The 22999-nt window shown below is 52.2% G+C and overlaps 1 protein-coding gene across 1 annotated transcript in view; it reads right to left on the bottom strand.

Annotated features, from left to right (window-relative positions):
- CHST8 (carbohydrate sulfotransferase 8) overlaps nucleotides 1-21668 on the bottom strand; it is a 159869-nt gene extending 138201 nt beyond the window's left edge. Inside the window, exon 1 of the mRNA XM_044434218.1 lies at nucleotides 21560-21668. Within this exon, the coding sequence (XP_044290153.1) occupies nucleotides 21560-21668 (109 nt within the window). The remainder of the gene's footprint in view (nucleotides 1-21559) is intronic.
- Nucleotides 21669-22999: the final 1331 nt, after the last annotated feature.

Here is a 22999-nt window from a genome sequence, read left to right as displayed (position 1 = left end):
CGTGTGCAGGGCCCAGTCAATACCTGGAAGACTCGGCGGGGCCATGGAGCCTTTTATTTCTCCTTGGTGCATTTATGAATTGCTAACACCGTTGACTCGTGCCGAGCCTGCCGCTCCAGTCAGTGAAGGGGTGGCCGGAGACCTTGGGCGGCCGGCCCTGACGTCCGCTGCGGCAGGCTGGGCCGGCACTGAGGCTGAGCAAGGCCGGGCGCCCGCCCGAGGCCAGGGCAGGCAGGCGCCACTGCAGGTTCGCCCCAGGTGCTCGGCCCGTCGAGCACGCACAGGGCAGCAAGGACGGGAGAGTGGCAGGGGAGGCACGGATTCTGCAAGCGCGTGGGAGGGACCCACGGGGCGTCCTTGCCCGTGGGCCGGCACCAGCCCTGCGCTGGCACCGACCGGCACCCTGGGCTGGCTTGGTTCGCACGGTGCTGGAGGAGCGTCGCGTCCGTTCCGCCTCGGGTGGCGGCAGGAGGGCGTGTGGGACGTCATGCGCTGGGTCTTCCGTTCCCCACAAGGCGAGAACTAGCGCGTGGCATGGAAGTCTTCTCCCTGGCGGATCTGCTTTCCACGTGAAGTGACTTTTTAAGTTACTTTTCGTCTGGAGAACATGTGCTGCGCATGTACGCCGAGGCTTGTGTGACGCACATGCCCCCCGCACCATGCAGGCACAGGGCCTTCCTGAAGGCCCACGTGGAGAGCAGAGCAGCAGGGGGAGCCTAGCTGCTGGGCCTGATGGTCTGACACACACGCGCGGCCCCTCGGCGTCGGCCTGCGCGCCACCCTATGGCGCATGTCAAAAGGAGTCCGGGCAATGGCTCATTTGGGAACGGACACAGGTTTGTGCCTCAGCATGGAGCCTTCTTATTAGCAACACGATCCTACGAGGATTCCACAATCAGAGCGGCCACCAAGCGGCCCGTGAAGCCACGTGGGCCCGCGAGGGCCAACCGGGCGGCTCCCGGAGGGGCACGTCCACTGTGCGCTCCCCCAGGCTGCTGCAACCCGGATGGACCTCACGCAACATCCGGGCAGTGGCTCATGCCTCACGGGCCCTTTCACCCATCGACTTCCTCCCCTCCCTCGCTACATTTTCTAAAACATACTGCAACAAAATTGGGAAGGGGAGTTTTGAGCTGGCCTTCCTCCCAGCTGTTCGAATCTCAGGCATTTCGGAGCCATGCCCTCGCAGCGCTCGCCCTGCCGCCCTCCGCACGGAGGCCGCTTTTGAGACCGGCACGATTTCCGAGACGGCAGCCTCCGAAGCCTGCCAGTGAGCAGCAGCACGCGACGCGCTGAAGGCGCACGGCCTCTGCAGCCCGGGGGGCTTGTGCCGAAAGAGGGCCCGGCTGGGCACCCGGGGGCCCGCCTCCAGGAGGGCCTGCTGGCGAGAGCACCCTGGCCTTGGGGGCCCCCTTTGCCACAGCCACGTGCTTGTTCGCCCGCCACCCAGAAATGGTGAGATGGGGGAGTGGCGGACGCTGCAAAGCAAGCGATCGAGGTGGCGAGGAAAGGGGCACAGAGCGAGGGCAATGGAGGCAAGAGGATCGGCCCGTGGAAGGGGCCTCTCGCTGAGCTGGCCCTGCCTCGGGCGCCGGGCCGAGGCCCCCTTGGCTCACGTGGCGAGGAGCGCTTTCCTCCAGCTTCGGCTGATTCATCAGCTGCGCCCCTATCTGGAGAACGACTGCCTTGCAACAGTGACACATGCGTTGGTGACTTCCCGTCTGGACTTCTGTAACGCGCTCTACGTGGGGCTACCCTTGAAGACGGTCCGGATACTTCAATTGGTCCAAAATAGAGCTGCCAGGCTGCTGACGGGGACTGGGCATTATGCTCACATGACTCCAGTTCTCCGTCAGCTTCACTGGCTCCCCATTGAAGTCCGGGCCCAATTCAAGGTGTTGGTAATGACCTATAAAGCCCTAAACGGCTTGGGTCCTGGTTACCTGAAGGAGCGCTTACATCCTTATATGCCCAGCCGCCCCCTGAGATCGGCGGGAGAGGCCCTTCTCCGGGAACCCTCCGTGAAAGAAATTAGGAGGGTGGCTACTCGGAGGAGGGCTTTCTCTGCAGTGGCGCCTAAGTTGTGGAATGCGCTCCCCAGGGAGGTCCGCCTGGCGCCGTCGTTATTTGTTTTTCGGCGCCAGGCGAAGACCTTTTTATTTAAGCAGTATTTTAAATGTTAATATTATTGAATTTTATTTGGCCAGGGCGGCTTGTTTTATATTGTATGTTTTATAATATATTTGTATTTTAATGTATATATTTTAAAATGTTATTTTAATTTTTTGTTGTAAGCCGCCCCGAGGCTTCGGCGAATGGGGCGGCATAAAAATGTTTTAATAAATAAATAAATAAATACATAAATAAATAAATCTATTTGTCACCTCTACTGCATATTTATCAGGGATATGATTTAGGTCATACCTGAGTGGCCTAGTGCTTTTCCCTACTTTCTTCCAATTTAAGTCTAAATTTTGCAACGAGAAGCTCATGATCTGAGCCACAGTCAGCTCCTGGTCTAGTTTTTACTGACTCTATAGAGCTTCTCCATCTTTTCTGCAGAACACATAGTCAATCTGATTTCTGTGTTGACCATCTGGTGATGTCCTTGTGTAAAGTCATCTCTTGGGTTGTTGGAAAAGAGTGTTTGATATGACCATCATATTCTCTTGACAAAATTCTACCAGCCTGTGCCCTGCTTCATTTTGTACTCCAAGGCCAAACTTGCCTGTTATTCTGGTTATCTTTTGGCTTCCTACTTTAGCATTCCAATCCCCCATGATGATATGGACATCATTTTTTGGAGTTAATTCCAGAAGGTGTTGTAGGCCTTCATAGAACCGGTCAACTTCAGCCTCTTCAGCACCAGTGGTTGGGGCATAGACTTGGACTACTGTGATGTTGAATGGTTTGCCTTGGATTCGAACTGAGATCATTCTGTCATTTTGGAGATTGTATCCCAGTACTGCTTTTCCTGCTTTTTCCTACTCCATTTCTTCTGAGGGATTCTTGCCCGCAGTAGTATACCTGATGGTCATCTGAATTAAATCCACCCATTCCTGTCCATTTTAGTTCACTGATTCCTAAGATGTCGATGTTAGAGCCAGTGTGGTGCAGTGGTTAAGAGCATGGGACTGGGACTCAGGTGACCTGGGTTCGAGTCCCCACTCAGCCGTGGAGCCAACTGGGTGACTTTGGGCCAGACACAGACTCTCGGCCCAGCCTCCCTCACAGGGCTGTTGTGGGGATAAGATGGAGGAGGAGAATGATGTAAGCTGCCTTGAGCCCTTTGTAGGGAAAAGGCAGGATATAAATCAGAAAATAAAATAAAATAAAATAAAAAATAAATAAATGTTCAGTCTTGTCATCTCTTGTTTGACCACATCCAGCTTGCCTTGAGTCATGGATCTCACATTCCAGGTTCCTATGGAGTAGAGATCTTTGCAGCATCGGACTCTCCTTTCACCACCAGATACATTGGCAACTGACTGTCCTTTCGGCTTTGACCCAGTCGCTTCGTTCTGTCTGGCGCTACTAGTACTAGCCCCCTGCTCTTCCCCAGTAGCACATTGGACACCTTCCGACCTGAGGGGCTCATCTTCCGGCGTCCCTTTGCCCTTTGGTACTGTCCATGGGGTTTTCATGGCAAAGATGCTGGAGTGGGCTGCCATTTCCTTCTCCAGTGGATCACGTTTTGCCGGAGCTCTCTGCTATGGCCTGTCCGTCCTGGGTGGCCCTGCACGGCAGCGCTCACAGCTTCATTGAGCTACGCAAGCCCCTTCGCCATGAAGGAGCCCCTATTCTGCATATCTTTAATTGCAGTTAACAGCCAAAGCAAGCACCCTAAGTGAGCATTCAGGAACGGGACTGTGGCAACAGGGGTGGTTTAACGCTTTCCTTCCATGCCGTGGTCCCAGTGAAACACCCCCCCACCCCGCCAAGCTGGGCTTTCACTTTGTTCTGGTGTCCTTTAGACAGGGGGAAGTTTCCCTCGACATCAGGGCCTCCCTGTCCCTGAAATCCACATTTCACACTGGTTCGGGGGCCTTGTGTGCAGTGTGCAGGCATCCATGGGTACTTAGTGCGAGTCCAAAATGGAGCAAAAGCGCCACGGCACTGCGGCAAGCGCCTTGAAGGCCCACGCTCCCCTCGACGGAGCGGCTGAGCTGGGCATCCATCGTTCAGGGCTTGCCAGTGCGGCCAGGTGCCTGGCGTCACTCCTGAAGAACCCCCGGCCTCCCTGCCCGGCAGCCTCCCCAGCAAAGGAGCTCTGCTGGGAGCACCGCGAAGCACCCCAGGCACGTGGTCCAGCCGCCTCCACACACCGCTCCGGGTCCGTCTGGGGAGCACGGCCCTGAGTTTCCTAGCAATCACACGCCGGCCTGGCTCTCCTTCTGCAGAGGGCAGTGAGATGGCTGATCTTCTGAAGATCATCAAGTAGGATGGAGGAGGAGGAGGAGGAGGAGGAAGAGCCACACCAACCAATTTGCAATCTGCAAAAACACCTCCTTTAACAGCCATGTAATTAAAGGCATTTTCAAGACGTCGGCGCTGTTAAAACCGTCCCCCCATAACAACAAACACAAAGCAGGCCGCCTCACATATTACGGCTCAAGCTTCTTACGCTCGAGCTGTTTTTATATCATCCCATGGGTGGCTAGTGAATTTTGGGCCAATTTTGCGTGCTGCATACCGACTGCTGTTTAAAAGCCTGGTTGAGACAGATCCTTTGGTCTTGGGGAACACCGAGGAGCGGGGCTCTCCTGCACGCACGCTGGCCCCACGGCTGCAACGCGCGGGAGACGAGTGCGGGGACGGGGAAGGGTGGGGTGGGAACGGAGTTCGCATCTGCACGCTCTCTGCGTCTGCTGGGAATGAAAGAGGCCGCTGCGCTTGGCACGCATTTCAAGGCCGGGGTGACACGGACTCTTCAGGTGGGGAGAAAGAGCCCTGGGAAATGGGGACCTTAAGATCATGGGACCATAGAATAGTTGAGTTGGGAGGGGCCAAGAAGGCCATCAGGTCCACCCCCTGCTGGTGCAGGATACCATTTTCCACCCTCCCACTCAGAGGGCTGCCCAGTTGCACCTTGAATGTCTCTGGTTTGGGAGAGCCCCCCACCTCTCCAGGCAGCCGGTCCCACTGCCATATTGCTCTGACAGAGAGGAAGCTTTTCCTGACGCCCAGCCTGAATCTGGGTAGTTGCAGCTTGACTTGATTATTCCATGTCCTGTACTCTGGTATCAGTAGGAAGAGACCTTGACCTCCCTCTTTGAGGGACTTACAGAGGGATCTCATGTCCCCCACTCAGCCTTCTCTTCTCAGGGCTGAACATGCCCGGTTCTCTCAGCCCCTCCTCACTCACAGGGCAGTGTTTCCAAACCCTGGATCATTTCTGTTGCCTTTCTCTGGGTCCTTTCTAATTTTCCTGCATCTTTCTTTAATCTTCATGCCCAGAACTGGACGCACTGGATGAGGACGAAGGGCTTATCTCTAGGCTGCTGCCTCCAGCGGTTCAAGTGCTGAGCAATGTCAGAGCTTCAAGTGCCGGGGGCGTGGGGGGCAGTGAGGAACAGGCCCGCTGAGCCTGGAACAATCCTTGACCCAGGATGCAGTGTCGGGAGGGAAGGGCTAGCCGACTAAAGGGCCAGTTCAGCTCGGAGACTTGTCCACCTCCAGAGGGGCTCTTCCAGGTCCAGGGTTATTCAAAAGGAGGTTTGTTGGAAGTAGTTTCTCCTTTGGGTTCAGCAAACTGCTCTGTGCATGCTCAGAGACTCTTTGCCGGCTATAGTTTGCTGGAAATACACTGGGGCAGAAAAAGGCACGAGTCCCCAAAGCAGCGCCCTCCAACTGGGCTGGTCTTCCACTCCCAGCATCTCCCAGGGTGGTCTTCCAATGCCCCGGGATGTGCAAACTGTTGAAAGGATAATTCTGTTAGGTTCCCAGAAGAGTTCAAAAGTGAAAAATGAGCTAAATTCATACTAAAATGTCAACTGAACCAGTTTATTCCCATCCATATTATGTTTCAGGCTGGGTGGGCAACACAAGCAAGCAACAGAGAAGCCATGCTGCTGGAGTCCAGCACGGGTTCCACAACCAAGCCCTCTCTTTGTGGCACGAGGCGGGTTGACTGCAGACGGCTGGTTTGCAAGGGTGCTTTGCGCAGGGCAGCCAACGAGATTTCAGCGAACGGCAGTGCAGCTTAGCATCATCCAGGAAGCAAGCCAGCAAAGGGGCTCTGGATCGAGGCCAGAGAGCGCGCGAAAAGGGGCAGTGGTCGCAAATCCTTGCAAATATCCACGCAGGTCAATCACATCTTGGTTCCACGTAGGTTTCCTTGTGCGGCATTATCCGGGTCTGAGAAACACGCATGGGCAACACATGACACTCCTGTGCGTTCGTTCCTTCATAACAAAGGGCACTGCAATCATTTGTTTTTCACAAAGAAAACAAACAGAAAGAGCCACCCACAGAGACACATTAAAATATGTTAAAAGGAAAAAATAAATATATGACAAAAACCAGAAAAGAGAAATCTAATTAAATTAGGCTCCAGAAGTCTAATGGCTGCAATTCTCAAATTAATGATAACAGACCATGGGCTCAGGAATTTGCATCGCTAAAAGTTCCCATGGGTGATAAAATGAAGACAGTAGAAGAAGTGGAACCGATATGAAGTGCTACTGAATTTCAACACAGCCGACTTCCATCTTAAGATGCAATAAACGCTACCAGCAATATAATGATCTAATTACGTTGCATTGCGTGTGAATCTCAGGGAGAGACAACGCAGCCGTAATATTGGGGACATTCTTCCGGTCCGGTTTCGAATCGGCACACTGCCGCCTCCTTTCGGTATCTTTCAACTGCGAGCTTGCCACTTGCTCTGAAGTCGCTCACGCCGCTCCGTGATGGAGGCCCAGTGGAAAGAAAGGGCACCGTTGCCGTTATTATTAACATCTATCATTTCTGCTGGAATGCGAATATGCAAAGAGTTTCTGCAATCTGTATCTTAGGCCTGCCTCAAATATCTGTAGGAAGGAGAAGCAGCGGAGCATCACAGTCGGGGGGCGGTGGGGGGGGCAGGACGGGTGACAATGGAGGCAGAGAAGGGTTGCACCTTGTCTTGTACTCAAGGAGTGGCAGAAACCTCCAAACTACCAACCTGCTAAATTTAACTTCCAGAGGCTTGGCGGGAGTCACCTGGCAGGGCAGAGGTGGGAGCTGCTCGCAATGAAGGAATTCAATAGCAATTGGGAGCCAGGAGGCAGAGTTTCTTGAACTTCCGCCTGCAGAATGTCTGAAAGGTCTTCCAAAAGTTTCCATACTTTTTAAACTCTATTTATTAAGAATGTCAAAATCAAACTACATCTCTTGTCTGCATTGTCACCTTCCTTTGCAAGGCATTTTCCCCAGCATCGTACCGATTTTTAATGCCACCAGCAAAAAATATATACAGTATATTTATAAAATATTCAATATAAAAGTGCAGAAACTTTTGGAAGACCCTGGTACCCAGGTGAGACAAAGGGGGGTTGTAGCACCTACAGCGATGCTTACCTCCCCTCCTAACAGCCACAAAATAGGTGCAGCGATACGGACTCAGCTGGTGATGCCTGTGGGACAAGGGATTTGGGAATGCTGGGTTTGCGTCCCCTGGGTGACTGAGTCCCCTGGGTGACTGAGCCAGGCGCAGGCTCTCGGCCCAGCCTACCTCGCAGGGTTGTAGTTGTGGGGATAAGATGGGGAGGAGGAGAATTATGCAAGCCGTCTTCAGTTCCTTGAAACAAAAATGGGTTGGATATAAACAGAAATGTGACACATACACACATACATCAACAAAGTCCTCCAGAGCTGGGTCTCAATTCCTTCCTGAGCCAGACTTTGGACGCTCAGTTGTATTCTGAGGGTGAGCCATATGCTCCATGCCAGAGGAGGGGCGAGAGGAAGAAACCGCTCTGGTTCGCGTTTTAATAGGAACCAACTAAATCTGCACGTCTCAAGCTAAGATGCAACATGGAACGCGATCACGCCGAACACTTTCTCCAGACACCACAATGTAGTTTTCCAGTGGCGGCGGGGGAGCGGGGGGAGTGCACCAAAAATGCACGCAAGAGGAAATCACGTGAGAGACGTGTACCTGTGCACAGGCATAAACTAGAAGAAATGTGCCTGGAAATGCACCCACATTTTTGGCGTGGGCTTTTGCCGGGGGAATTGCAAAACAATTAGAAAAAGGAGTGGAACAAAATGCACACCTGAAAAAAATATTTGAGAAAATGGGACAGGATGATTCATCTGCCACACAGCCCACCTCACGTCTGCTCCCCAGATTTCTGCTTACTGACTCATGAGGTTTTTTCCGAATCAACCCTCTGGTCGCAACTTCACCCTCCAGTGTCCCTCAGGGGAGCCTGCCACGGATATTTCTGCATGAGTCACTTCTCCAGGTATCATCCGAGTGGGGGGGGGGGGTTACTTATGCAAAACAGAAGCATCTTCATGAAAGGTGTATACACTGCTTTTTGGGAGGAATGCAAATTTAAAAAGTGCAGCTCTGATTAAACAGAGATGCAGGGCACCTCGCATTGTAGGGAAGGGTCTGGCCAGGTGAGGAGTGTGCCGGATCTTCCGTCTTCTGCCCAGGTACTCAACACTGACAGGTGTCTGTTCTCTCTCCCTGCTTAAGATTCTTTATCTCAGGGTCCTTCTGCTAGAGGCCTCCTGCCAGGAGAGGACTATCCACTGACAGCCCTTCCACTGGAGGACTGTCCCCTGGAAAATTAATCTTCCGGCACACAACGGCCTCCTGCCTGCAGCGCTTACTCATGGGGAGATGCAGCCAGCAGACCTTGCTGGTTCTGGGTGGCTGTGCCGCGGCCCTGCACCGGGAGAGGATGAAGGACCCAGTCTCACCTGATGCCGAGATGGGCAGCTGAGAAGGAGTCGAGAGCAGGACACTGACTCATGCAGAGGCATGGTGGACAGCCTCTTTCTCCCCTTCGGCACCATGAGAACGCCAGAGAGCTCTTGCGACACACCAGCTGCTCCCTGGCAGCACTCCAGCACCCCCGTTTGTGAACATTATCGGGAGAGGATGCAATAAAAATGATTTTGCTGCCTGGCGCTACTTCCAGTTATGGGTTTGAAGGGTGGATACACAATGCATGGACACCCAGACAGAGAGGCAGGCAGGCAGACACAGAAAGCAACAGAGGGAGAGAGAGAGAGAGAGGGAAATATCCAAGAGACGAACACATGCCCATGCACAGGGAGTTGCGGGGAAGCGTTCCGGCGGAGCCTTCTCCCTGGGATGCTAGCTTTCTGCATGCAGGGATTTCCTCCCGAGGAAATATTAACCAATATTAAATATTAAGTAGTTAAGTATTAATCACTCTGTGTCAAATGGCACACAGGTGATGCAATGATTCCTCCAGTCTTTGGGGATGAACAGGAGCAAACCTTGGGCACATTTCCATGTTAGGCAATGACCGACCCCAATTTCTGCACTTCGGGCCCCAGCAGAGGAGGGAAGCGGAACGGCCAAGTGGCAGGCATTTTGCTGCCTCCGGCAGGAGCATCCTGGGGGACCCGGGTGGCCCCTTCCCATGGAAACCATGCCCACCCTCTTCTCACCAGCAAAGCGCGCTTCTCATTGTTTATTCGGGGAGAATAACAGTGTTTGAAGCTCTTGGCAAGCAAGGCACACTTATCTTCTGAAGGGAAATCAGTCACACAGTTTCCTTCTTCCATGAAATTGCAGAATTTATTCAGGAAGCAAGCAAGCCGAGTTTTGCTCTTTCCCCCGTCCCTGACTTCAAAGCTCGGATTGCACTTGATTTACTCCTCACATTAGTCACGGTGCTGCCAACTCCCCGCCACATCTAAAGTCGGAAGAGTGCCCACTGCTGCTTCCCCTCTCCGCATTTAATTATGCCAGCCTGAGTGCAGTGGCCTCCTTGCATTCTCGGCCCAACCCACGTCCCCTTCGGGGTTCCATTCGTGGAAGGCGAGAAAGCGGGGAAACCGCCGAGGCGGCTTCCACGGCCGCGCCGGCTCCCACTGCTGGCGGCCAAGGCAGAGGACCGGAGGTGGGGCAGGTGGGGTGGGCACCAGAAGGCCGGGACGGCCAGGGAGCTGGCCTCCCCTGCAGCTCCTGCCCTCGGTGCCATAGACATCCGTGGCCGTCATTAAATTTTATGAGGAACGAGAAAGGACTCACCCCAGCCCGTGGGGGATCTGTGGAAGGTGCGGTGCTCTGCTTGTGTCTTATTGCGTATTAAATCCACCCACTAGACTGGGTTCTCTGGGTGCCTGGCAAGCAGCGAAGACGCAAGAGACGCAGCAGAAATCTAGCGAGCACGCGACACGGCATGTCCCGCCTGTGCCCACTCGCGGTGGACCAGGAACGTTGTCTCCCGGGACCACTGGTCCAATCCAGCCCCCCCCTTCCCATGGCCTCCCCTTTCCTCCAGCCACCCAACTCTTGCTGGCTTTCTGGCCCTCATGCCACTTCTTCTCGTTCTAAGAGCCAGAAGTCTCGGTCTTGGCAAGGTGCAAACCTTCTGCAGGTAACAGACACAAGGGCTAAGGCTGTAGATTTGGAAAGCAGGTGGATCTTCAAGGGCCTTCCTTTTGTTTTCCGGACCACATGAATGAGCGGCCGTCATGGGTGCATCTTGCGAGGGCTGGCCCTGGTGTCGACCAGCAGACCGCTCGCTGGGACAGCCTGCAGAAGCTTCTCCACGCAGGATCTGAGAGAGAGGCGCTGCATTTCATACGACAGAGCCGTGTGAGGAACTGGCTCAAGCGGCAGTGGTGCTTTTCAAATGGATCCATCCAAATTGCACCTCCTGTTTGCCAAGGTGGCCCTGAATGGAATATGCCACCAGGACGTCAAATGCCACACAGCACATGGCACATTCTGTGAAACGACGCAAAGGCACCCCAAACTTTGCATCCATTTCCAAAATGCACAGAAACTCGCATAAGTCCAAACTGCACAGATCCAGAAATGTACACAAAAATGCAGGCCAGAACGAGCACTTTGCACAGCAGAGATAGAACCCTTTCCCACACAGGACAGAGTACAAAATGCAAACCCACACACAAACCAGCTTGCTCTCAACAGCAGAGCACTGAGGCCGATATTGACCAGTAAGTCCATCCCCAAAACACACTGGCCGAAGGACAGTGCCATGCTGCTTAAATCCATTCCCCCCTCAGTCTGTCTGAGCCGGCTGCTGCATGCTAGGAGTTGTGGTCCATTCTGCCACCTGGGCATGCGTAAGAGTGTGCACCAAAACGACCTGCAAGGGCCGAAGCCTGCGCCATGCCACCCGGAAATGTTTTGAACCCTTGCCTGGTTGCCCGGACGCAAGCACACGATTAGGGCTCCTCCACACACGGTGCGCTTCTTGCCCTCTTGGCCAGAAAACTGCGTGCGGTCCCCAGCTGCTAAATGTGCGCACATTGTCATTTGGACATGCACCACCTGGTTTCGTTTTGCCGTGATTATATGGGTGAAGAAGCGCCGGGCCCATGGCGGGCACGAGTCCTGTGGAAATCGGCGGCTTGTACATCTGCTGAGGCGCGTGTGGGAATCGCATGCAGCCTCGCTTCCCTCAGACCTGCATTCTTGCTTGGAACAGGTTTAAATCCTTGGGTCTACTTTCTAGCGAAGCGGCCTTGGATGCTTTGCAAGACCTTCCTGAAGGCGGGAATTCCACGGTCAAAAAACCTCTCCCTACTCTTGACTAAAACAGACGTGCACAGAATAGCCACAGTCGCCTTCATTTTTACCAAGCCCTCTTCGATCTATTTGCTTCTATCGATGGGCATTTAACACAATCCCCCTCAAATAAAATAAAGTTAGCTTCCAGAGGAGCAATCCAGAAAGGGATGCGCCTGCCTTCCTCCAAAGGAAGGGTTGGCACTGCGTGAGCAGTGTGGGAGCAGGACCTGGGAGACCTGGGTTCCAGTCCCCACGCCTGGCCGCGAGGTTCCTGGGGTGACTCTGGGCCAGCCGCAGCCCCGAGCCTGGGCCTCCCTCAAAGGGCTGTGCCCGCGAGGGCAGCGTGGGAATGGGGAGGAGGGGGTGATGCCAGCTTCGGAGGAGGAATGGCAAGCCACGCGTGTTACGCAAGATTGTGGAAACGGACACAGGTTAGAGGTGGCGTTTTCTCCCACTTGTTCTGTGGACGCTCCACTAGAGGTGGGGCAGAGCACGTTCTGCGGGTGGGAATCCAACTGCCTGCCCGAGAGGAACACGGGGCCCTGGCCTGCACGTGCGGCTCCTCGAGGGGCACGAAGGCCGTTGGGCACACCCTGCACGGAGGAAGGGGCCCTCCGGAGCGGGGTGCACGGCTGCCTCGGCCCGCAGGGCTCCCGCGTGTGTCCCATGCACACGGAGACTGAGCGGAATGAGGCGCGGCCTTCCACCGGGACTGCCTCCCAGGGCTCCCGAGCAGCACCACTGCGCGGGGAGGTGGTCTGAGCGGCGCAGGAGGCGTCGGGCCCACCCGACGGGAGCGTGGCCTCCCCACGGCTGTTAGCAGCGTGGAATCGAGGACAGCGCTGTCCTTCAGGGTTCCGAATCAGGCTAGCCGGGCCTGGTCCCACCACAACACGGGACAACATTCTCTCCAAAAAGGTCCTCAGTCTCGCCAGTTTGTCTTTCTCCTTGGAAAAAGCTCTCCTCTCCTCTCCGTCTCTTGCTTCTCCTTCATCTCGTCCTCCTCCTCCCACGTGCATTTTTAAGATGCATGTGTTCACGCTTTTCCTAAATGGGGAAAGGGCACCAGAACATCCCCAGCCTGCGGATTCCGAAGCCCATGCACCGCAAAATCCACTGGTCAGATGAACTGACATTGGACCATTTCGGACTTCTCAGAGCCCTCTCTTTCAGCTCCTCGATCCCTCCAGTGAGGCCAACGTCCAGCACCTTCACTCATGATCTGGGCTTGTCCAGAAGCACTTCCGCGTTCCTTTGAAACGGCCAACCTGCCAACGTTTTAAATGGGAAAAAAGAAATGCCACAGAGATGTGTCATCCGGGCTGTGACTATGCTGTAAGATTCCGCTTTTTTCGGAGAATGTTTCCTTTAAACTTCCAGCTCTGGAGTGTTGATCTTTCTTGACACATCGCAGCACTGTTTTTTCTTTGCCTGTGATATCCTGCCTAGTCCCCAATCAAAAATAGAGCTCCGTGACAGCATGCTGCGTTTGATTTCGCCAGAAACAACAAAGAGGTGTCACCCTCTGAAGGCTTTTAAAAATAGAATTGTCTGAAGAAAACAAACACCTCTTTAACAAATCTCTGTCGAGAAGACAAAGGGCACTGTCAGAAAGGAGAAAAGCACACAGAGATGCTTCAAATCAAACTTATGCCAGGCCTTCAAAAGCAGTGCTTCCCTTGAACACCAGGAAATGCCCTCGAAAGAAGAAATTTTAGGTCAAGCCGAGCAATACTGGAATTTTTTTTCTCCCTCTGGTGCAAAAAGACCTGCCCAAAGGCAAGCAAGCAACACCTGAACTGCAGGTGACTCGTGCGATTTTAAGACATACTGCAGAAAGTCTGGGATGGATGGAAACTTTGCTTCGGTTCCATTTGCATCAGACTTCGCCAAATCCCACAACTTTCTTCCTATGCATGAGGGAAATAATTTGAGGTCAAAAACATTAGAATGCAGGAAGGACGGAAACTGGCAGTTTGCTTCCTCGGGGCCCAGGGCTTGAAGCGCTTTGCTCGGAGAAGCCGGGCTTTGGATCGCTGTGTGCTCAGGACCGCGAGAGCTTCACCGGGGCTGCGCCTTGTTTTCTGGCAGGTGCCCTGTCTTCAGACTCACCTGGCCAGCAGGTCCACAATACACCTCTCCATCACCTGTGTCCACCCCTGTAATCAATGCTCTATTAATAGAATCTTTATTGATTTTTATTTAATTACAACTTTTGTGTACCATCCACTACCAAATGGTCGCAGGACGGTCCTACAATAAAACAAAGTGGAGGACAGCATCCATTCTGTATAATAAAAACCCACCTGAAATCCCAATCTAAACCTTAAAATATTGAGAAAATAAAAAGGGTTTGGCCTGGCGCTGAAAAGAATAAAGTGCTGGCGCCAGGCGGACCTCTCTGGGGAGCGTATTCCATACTGGGGGTGCCACCACAGAGAAGGCCCTCCTCCGGGTAGCCACCCTCCTAATCTTCACTTCAGCTCTTGAGGGGCCTTAGGGCACTTCCAGAATGGCGCTGGGGGGCCAAAAGGGCATGGCCCTCGTTTCCGTCCCACTCCCGCTTCCATGCTGCTGCTTCCTCCGTGAGCCTACAGAAGAGAAGCAGCAGGATACGCGCAAGGGGGCGCTGGGGAAACTTTTCGAACCCGGGCCTGAACACTCGTGCTTGAGGCACCATCAACCTGCATGCAGTTAAATATTTGCTCTGCCCGCTTTCCAGATTACTTCAGCCCTTCGTGGGCTCTTTCAGCTGGCCACGCTTTTCATTCCCATTTGTCAGGCGATGCTCCTCACCTACCTTCTATTTCTCTTTCGCAAGGCTGTGCCCACAGAAAAGTAATCTATTTCTTATTTCGTGCCGGAGAAGCTTCCAGACCTCTCGCCGCTCATATCGGCAACGCTAGTCCAGCCATACCAAGCCCGCCGTTTGTCTTTTGTGGCGTGGAAGGGGGCATGCGTCTTCGAAACGGCCCTCGGCTTCCCATTTATCCGCACTGCTTTGTCAAGGGTTTTTTTCCCAGTTCCTTGTAAAGAGAACAAGCTGCGTGTTGTAGAGCTGGAGAGCAGCATTATGGAGATGAGCAGTTATTGCGGTGTTGTGTACATCACTCTGTAATTTGTACCTAACACGATGTGTGTACGTGTTCGGAATAGGCAATTGGGATGAATTGTGGGTGAGTGGCGAGCGGATGCAGGGTGGAGAAGCTGCCAGGAGCACATCTCCCATCTTCCCCACTCAGGCTGGTGGGACAGTGGGGGAGCGTGCCCCCCCCCAGCAAGCGCTTTGGCCTCCCGCCCTGTGACTCCGCCCCGCCGTCTGCATTTCAGGCGCCTGCGCCCTTTCGGCATGCATGCAACTTGAATGCCCCTTGGGGCTGTTCTGTTGCCGCGCGCCCTGGGGGGATCGGCGGTCCTCCATCACGCCCTGGCCTCTGCACGGGAGGCTGCCTCACCTTCGTGCATATGCATCAAACTGGGACCTGTGCAGGGAGCGTCCAGACAAAAAGAGCAGCTGTTTCAGTCATTTGCAAATTGCCGCAGAATCGTTCTGGGGACTGGCGGGGGTGGTCAGTAGGCGCCCCCCCCCCGCTAGCCTCTCTTCTGATTGCAGCCACCTGCCATGGCTCTGTGCGCCCTCCCACCTGGCTGAAAGGCAGCTGCTGTGGTGCACGGAGAGGAGGGCCTGGTCCCGCTGTTGCCCCCAGATGCCGTGGGCGTCCCTCGGAGCAGGCCGGGTCTCCAGGCTGGTGGGGCGGCCTCCTCTTCCCTGCCCCAAATCCTCCCAAGCAGGTCAAGAGAAGGGGCTTCAAACAGCCATTTTTATGATGTTGAAATTGGCCAACTTCGGGATTTAAAAAGAGGAGTGAGTGGCCACGAAACCAGCAGACTTGGGAGACCAGCTGTTAGGAAAGAGGACTTCTTCCAAACCGACTCTCCATCCTTCCTCCCTGCCCAGTGCGGCAGAGGGGTGGGGGTGTTGGACTGGGACCCAGGAGACTGGGGTCCTTCGGGCCATGAAGCTCCCTGGTACGGTCAAGGACTCTTGGCCTGGTCTACCTCACAGGGCTGTTGTAGTAAAGATAAAATGGAGAGGACGACACCCCAGTGAGCAGCCTTGGATTCCTTGCAAGAGGACAAAAGGGTGGGGTGGATGGGATCTTTTTCCCTCGAACAGAATGAGCCCTAACTTAAGCCTTGGCGGCCCTTTATGAGGCCTGCTCAAGGCCAGAAAAATAGGCGCAGGGGCTTTGGTGCCACTGCTGCTGTGTCTGAGGTACAGGGAATTGCTGATGGCTCCTTTATTTCTGAGCAGAAGTGGACAAAACTTGCACGGATAACTACCTCTGCTCAGGGAATCCAGTCTGCCAAGCTTCAGGACACATTTGTGCAGCAGAAGACTTGGGCATCTGCTTGTTCCCCAGATGTTCATTCCGGCCACGGCTCAGGAAAAGGCATGCAAGCTAGAGAAGGAAACCGCCAGATTCCAGAAAGATTTCCAGTTTTGGAGGGGGCAGAACTTTGTGTCCAGGGTGGCCCTCCATGGCTACTGTGCAGGAGGGTAGATTAAGTTTTCTGGGCAATCTGGTTTCACAGAATCACGGAAGAGCAGAGTTGGAAGGGGCCATGAAGGCCAGGACACCAGTTCACACCCTCCCCCTCAGAGGGCAGTCCAGTTCCTTTCTGAAAGTCTCCAGGGTGGGAGAGCCCCCCGCCTCTCCAGGCAGCCGGTCCCACTGCCGTATCGCTCTGGCAGAGAGGAAGCTTCTCCTGATGTCCAGCCTGGCTTTGGGTTGCCGCAACTTGACTTGATTATTCCATGCCCTGCACTCTGGCATCAGCCAGAAGAGATCTTGACCTCCCTCTTTGTGACAGCCTTTGAGGGACTTATGGAGGGGTATCATGTTCCCCCTCAGCCTTCTCTTCTCAAGGCTGAACATGCCCAATTCTCTCAGTCTTCCCTCACAAGGCGGCGTTTCCAAACCCTGGATCCTATTTGTTGCCCTCCTCTGGACCCTTTCCAATTTTTCTGCATCTCTCTTAAATCTCTGTGCCCAGAACTGGACCCAGGACTCCAGGTGGGTCTGACTAGTGAGGAGTATAGAGGAACTATGACTTCTCGTGATTAGGAATTAATACTTCTGCTACTGTGTCCCAAAGTCCCGGCCATCTCACAGGGAAGCTTCCTTCACACCGGGAGGTGCCGGAACTGTTCCGAAGGACCCTGAACCAGCTCAGGCTTTGGGCTGCAGCTGAATCTGGCAGGCATCCCTAATGGGCAAATTTATCCCACTTTCTGCATGCGGCTTTTCAGTGCAAGCGGTAGGTGAGCCCTCCCGTGAGTGGAAGATGGATTTCGCATGACAATTGGCATGTTTGGATCCCACCTGTTTATAACAGAGAAACACTCTGAAGCGTTCCCGCATAAGCATACCAAATCATCTTGACAGATAATGCCATCAAAACACCGCGGCAAGCATATGGTGTGTTATTTGTAAAAATAATTCGAGGGCGGAGGGATAGAGGACGGAGAGTACCCGGGACTGGCGTGTGCTTCACGGATGCTGCAAAGGGCGAAACATCTAATTATCTGTCAAGCAAAAGAAGGCAGACAGAAATCAGACTTCTGTGGGTTTCTGGTTAATCTGATGATTTAAAGAAAGGGGTTGAGGATGGTGCCTGCCTGGAACACCCGGAACCAGCATGCTTGCTGAGGATAACCAGGCCAGCTGCAAAGGGGACAGGGCTACTCGTGCGTCGCTTCGCCATCTGCATCCATGCTTTGGCCTCCTGACCAGGGTCCAGAGTGTGGAAAGGGGCTGAGTCGGCACACCAAGGGGTCACCCCTGGCTGGCAAAGCAAAGGTGTCGATGGACTCATTATGGAGTCCCCCTATTTAGGGAGGTGGTCATTATTCCGAGACACTTCACTGCGGCATTCGGTAACAGGACAACCTGCTTGTTGGCTTTGTGATGTCCCGGTGGGCCAGAGGAGGCAATTCCCAAGTCTTTTTCTGCCAGCATAAAACCTTTGGGCAACTAAACCCCCATGGTGTGAAGGACGGCCTTCCGTAAATACCTCGTTAACGGAGGCAGCATGAGTCATAACGTTTGATGCCTTCCTTGCTGAACCCTTGCTACACACACGCGTGGCTTTGGATGTGCCTGAACCACAGAAGCGTGTTCACAAGGACAAGGGGTCCAATTCATTTATTACACATGCGCGTAATAAAGGAAGGAGAAGACGATGGAGTCACACTATCAGCAGGATTAACCTTAAAAGGATTCCTAGGATAACACCTTTTCTGATTATTAGTCCCATAAAACATTGTTAAAGGAACATGAACGCTGTAGCGAACACCACAATTGGCATTTTACTTCCGTGCTGTTCTGGTGATGAAATTACTACCTTAAAAAACACACCGGCACTGAGCTGCCTGCTGCAGGGATGAGAGTTATTTCTGAGTTCACTTAGACTCTCCGGAAAGCATTTCAAACCCTCTTCTGGCTCACCCCCATTTTCATTTCCTACCTGCATTTCAGCTCATTCAGATGGGAACAAGGCACACTTAGAATGTCACATCTGAGTTTTTGTGGATATTTTCCCAAATCACACAATTTTCTCCATTGACTAAAGGTGTGAAATGGGCACATTTCTAAAACAATCTTGCCTTTTTCCTATCATGATTGTGAAATCAGGAATCCATAAATATTTCTTCCCTGAAATTGCCCCCACTCACATGACAGACTACAAACAGGAAATGGTTGCAGGATTTGCAAACAGAACTGAATTTCGGGTAAACCTCCAGCCTGCTATGGGGCTCTATTCCATATTCCACCCCAGATAAACAAACAAATGAAGGATCCGCCAACTTCCTTTTGCGTATTGACAGCCTTTGTGAATGTGGAAGCCAAAATGGTTGAATGAAGGGCTCTCGCTCCTCTCCACTCTTCTGTTCGCCTTCTTTTCTGATTTCTCCCACTGGCTGCTCCCGCAAGACCAGGCATAACAGTCCCTGAGAGATCGACCCTGGGTAGCGACGGGCTGGATATTAGACACAGGGTGCGTAACCCAATAAAACCATGAGAACACAAAGCTTTTCCAGTTTAAGCGGATCCACACACATAACGCAAAAACAAAATATAAGTAATGGGGTAATGAAATACATCTGGGGATCAAATATTCCAGTTTCAGCAGCTCAGACTTCTCCTGGGCTTATTCTTTCCCTCTGTCTGTTTCTCTGCTCCTGCCTTAGACCTTTAATATTAAACTCTCCGGGAGCCCAGCCATCCAAAGGATTTCTTCTGTCATTTCGCCCTAAATTCCTTTCTGAGTGCTTCCTCTGACCTTCTGGGGAACCTCCTGTGATCTGCTTTTCTCCTCCTCCTCCTACAGAGATGACAAACTGGAGGTCTTTTCACTGAGACTGATAAGCAAATGCCAACATGCGCCCAGGTTTAACCTCACAGTTTCAAGAAACCGAACCAGACTGGAAATAGAAGAAACTTCTGTTCCTTTGCAACCACACTCAGCCCTAACTGCAGCCTCCACAATCTTGGGAAACCAACCCTGATTGTTCTTTAGAAGGCCAGATAGTGAAGATGAAACTCAAATACTTTGGCCACCTAATGAGAAGGAAGGACTCCCTGGAGAAGAGCCTGATGCTGGGAATAATTGAGGGGAAAAGGAGAAGGGGTGGCAGAGGAGGAGGTGGACTGGGGCGGTGGGTGTGGGCTTGGGTGGACCTTGAGAGATGGCGGAGGGCAGGAGAGCCTGGAGGAATGTTGTCCATGGGGTCACGAAGAGTCGGGCATGACTCTGCAAGTAAACAACAACAAAAACACAACCTTGCTGCCAATGACTCTGCAACTAAACAACAACAAAAACACAACCTTGCTGCCAATGTCAAACGTGACAGCTGATCCAATGACCTCATGGAAGTCCACAAAGCCAGTTCGATTTGGCATCACTGTGAAGGCCAAGAAGCTGCAGCCGCCAGCAGGGCAAGACGGCACTGCAGTGCCAGCGTTCAGCGGGAGGTTTCGGCAGTCGCTCCGGCCGCCTCCAACATATTCTCTTCCAAGCAAATAGCAAAATTACAGGACGCTCCGCACAGCCCGACACATTTCATCTCGGCACTCATTGATAATAATACCCCTACCAACTTCAGCCGCGAGGGAAGCCAGCTCATCTGCGGCAGCCAGCAAAACACGCTCCTTCGCTCATGCAAATACCCCAGAATGTGATCTGTCCCTTTACGGAGCTGCCGGCCCTAAACTACGCATCCGCAGCAAAAAATTCCCTTGTTCCGCAGCGATGGATCCATGCAGAATGTTTGTCAACCACCAAAGGGGGGGATTCGTTTCAACACAATCCCACCCCGGACACATGTACACAAAAGTCTATTGTAAGCCTTCGTTTCCAACAGATAAATGTAATCAAAGTTTATATGCTCACAGAAGCCAACAGGATGGGATTGCTTCACTTGAAGGATCAGAGGAAAATTGTAACTAATGTTGTGGAAAATTACTTTGATATTGCTTTCTCAGTACAGGATTACAATTAGGTTGCTGCGTGAAGCACCAGGAAAGGAATAAATGGATGGTAACAAATCAACACAAACAGCTACTGTCAGGATTGCTTTACTGACGGGAAGTAATGTAAGCATTACTTAAAGTTTTATGACTCTCGTTTTATTCTAGCTTAAGTAGTACATCAAGGGTTTGGGATTGTGGTTACTCAGGCTACGAACAATAAAGAACCATTCCTAGAAAGTGAAAAGACCCAAGCTATCTTTTATTAACCTTCCGTTACAAGTTACGCCATCCCAAATTAAACTGGAATGCGTGCATTAATGAAGAGCAATGACTCTCTCCTTGGAGCATGATTCCATCCTGCGTTTGCGGTGATGGGGGCACGGAGAGGGCAACGGGTTTCTAGGAAGCTGCTCGGATGGTGCTCAGAAGGGATGCGAACGCGACCCAGGGCCACTTCCCAGCAGCGGGTGCTGGAGCAAAGGAGTGGGCGGAAAGACCAGCATGCTTCAGCTTAAAGCCATTACTGCAGTAGCTAAGTCCTGGAAGAAGCCTTCCAAGAACGCAGTGCCCAGACGCCAGGAAACGCCAAATGATTGGCCAGGTGCGGAAGGGTTTAGGCTGAAAGACAGTGAGAGTAGCCCCCTGGGAATACCCAGAAGGCCAGACTGGGACCCCGGGAGTCTGGACTTGTCTCCTCCTGCAAGGCCTGGAATTCTGTATGCCGGCTGTACAGGAAATCCTAGAGGGCTCTTTTCAAGGGCTCCAGAGAGCAGTGCAATGCCTAGAGCAAACCAACAAGCCCGGGACTCCTTTGCCAGAAGGGCAAGGACGTCAGAAACATTTCCCACACCTCATGACAACAGAACTTCAAAGACCACTGTTCCTCTGCCCCTGTTTGGTTTTCTGCAGTCCAGACTGGGAAAAAGACTAACTTTTTGCCAATGAGGACTTGTGCTCAGAGGGAGCAGAAGAGCTGGCAATACCCAGGAGGACAAATGACAGCTTGCAGACACCACCAGCTCCTTTTTTGAGGCCTTCAGCTTGTTGCAACAATGGCACCCCTTCTTCTGGAAGAAGAATGTTACCTACTTGGATCGGACAAGCCCAACCTGATTCTCCAAGACCCAAACTAGCCTTCATCCATAACAGGAGCATCTCCAAAAGGCAATCGTGGGCCTCTTGGAGAGCAGGGACATCAAAGGAGGTCTGTTGCCACTAAATATTATTTTGCCCAAGAGGACAACAATCCAGGAGAACCAACACAAAGAGAGAATCAAGAAAGACTTACCTAGTGATTGCTGATGGATGACTTCTTCTGGATCCTGCAGATGAATGAAGACAAGAAGCCCAGCTGCGCCAAACAGCAGGATGAAGGAGAACATGCAGGTCAGCTTCATCATTGAGGTCCTCAGATCAATCCAGGTGTTCCCAGGGAAAGAAGAAAAAGTGCTCCGTCTCTACGAGCGAGGTCATGGTTTCAGCTGGCTGTCCATTCCAGGTCCACCTGGCAGGGGTGAGCACAAAGCCATTAAAGCCACAGGCCTTAGCTAGTCCACCTAAATCTCTCATACATGCCCCTTAACCTTCCTCCCCCACCCCACCTGGGACAACCAAGATGTGGAAGCAGGAAAACACACCCTGGGACAACTTCCCATGACGCGTTTGATGATGTGCTACAGAAGTCCTGAGGAATCGTGCCAGTTCAGGTCAAAGGCTTGTCTGGTCCAGGATTTTGCTCCAGGTGTGTGTCCATGGGGGTGGAGGAGATGTTCACTTCTCATTTTAATGAGAGCTCACCTAATTTTGTTCTTTCAAAGCTTTTTTATGTGAACCGAAACTCAATTATCACACAAATGCAGATTTCTCTGAATAACGCAATTGGGTTTTCTGTCAAAATATGCTGGGGAAACCACCTACTTAGGGGAAGGCCCATTATATCAAGTAAATTGCTTGCAAAAATGTGCATATTAATAAATGTGCATATAAAATGCCTGTATTTAAAAGGAAATGCATACAGAGGTCCTTTTGGATGTTTGGGTATGCACTAAAAAAAGCTCTGTATTTAAGATGAACCCAAATTAAGTCAGGAGAAATTCTCTCTCTTCTTTTAGGTGGAGGGTTTTAGAAAATACAGAACAAAAGACCAACATAAACAGAACAAACTAAAATGAATAAAATAAACAAAATTGCCAAGGGAATTACAAACAAACACCCCCACATATTGCATCCCCCCAGAACCGACTCTCTTCATATCGTCCCACGCTCTATGAGAGATTGCAAAAAAGAAAAATGAATCATTATTCCATACATCAACAGATTTCTAACTGGTTCAAATTCTAATGCTTTCCTTCTTCCCTTCCAAACTTCCCTGAACTTCCATTAATCATGCTAAGCACAATAAAATCTCCATAGGTCTGGAGAAATTCTCAAAGATGGAGTCGAATGGGACTCACAATTCTGTGCAGAATAATGGACTTAGAACAAACCAGATTTAGACTAGATACCCAGAAGACTTTCCCCACTGTCAGAGCAAAACAACAAGGGAACCTGTTAACCAGTGACGTTGTGGGTTCTCCCTCACTAGAGATACTCAAAAAGCATCTGGACAGTCACCCGAATGGGAGGGTGTCACGTGGTATCCTGAAACAGCAGGAGGGTGGACCTGATGGCCTTCATGGCCCCTTCCAACTCTACTCTTCTATGAGTCTATGGAAATAAGGAGAAGCCA

Source organism: Varanus komodoensis, unplaced genomic scaffold (genome assembly GCF_004798865.1).
Source record: "Varanus komodoensis strain SLA01 unplaced genomic scaffold, ASM479886v1 scaffold27, whole genome shotgun sequence".
NCBI classification, from domain to species: domain Eukaryota; kingdom Metazoa; phylum Chordata; class Lepidosauria; order Squamata; family Varanidae; genus Varanus; species Varanus komodoensis.
Note: the sequence above shows the minus strand (reverse complement) of the source record. Positions and strands in the feature narration are given on the sequence as shown.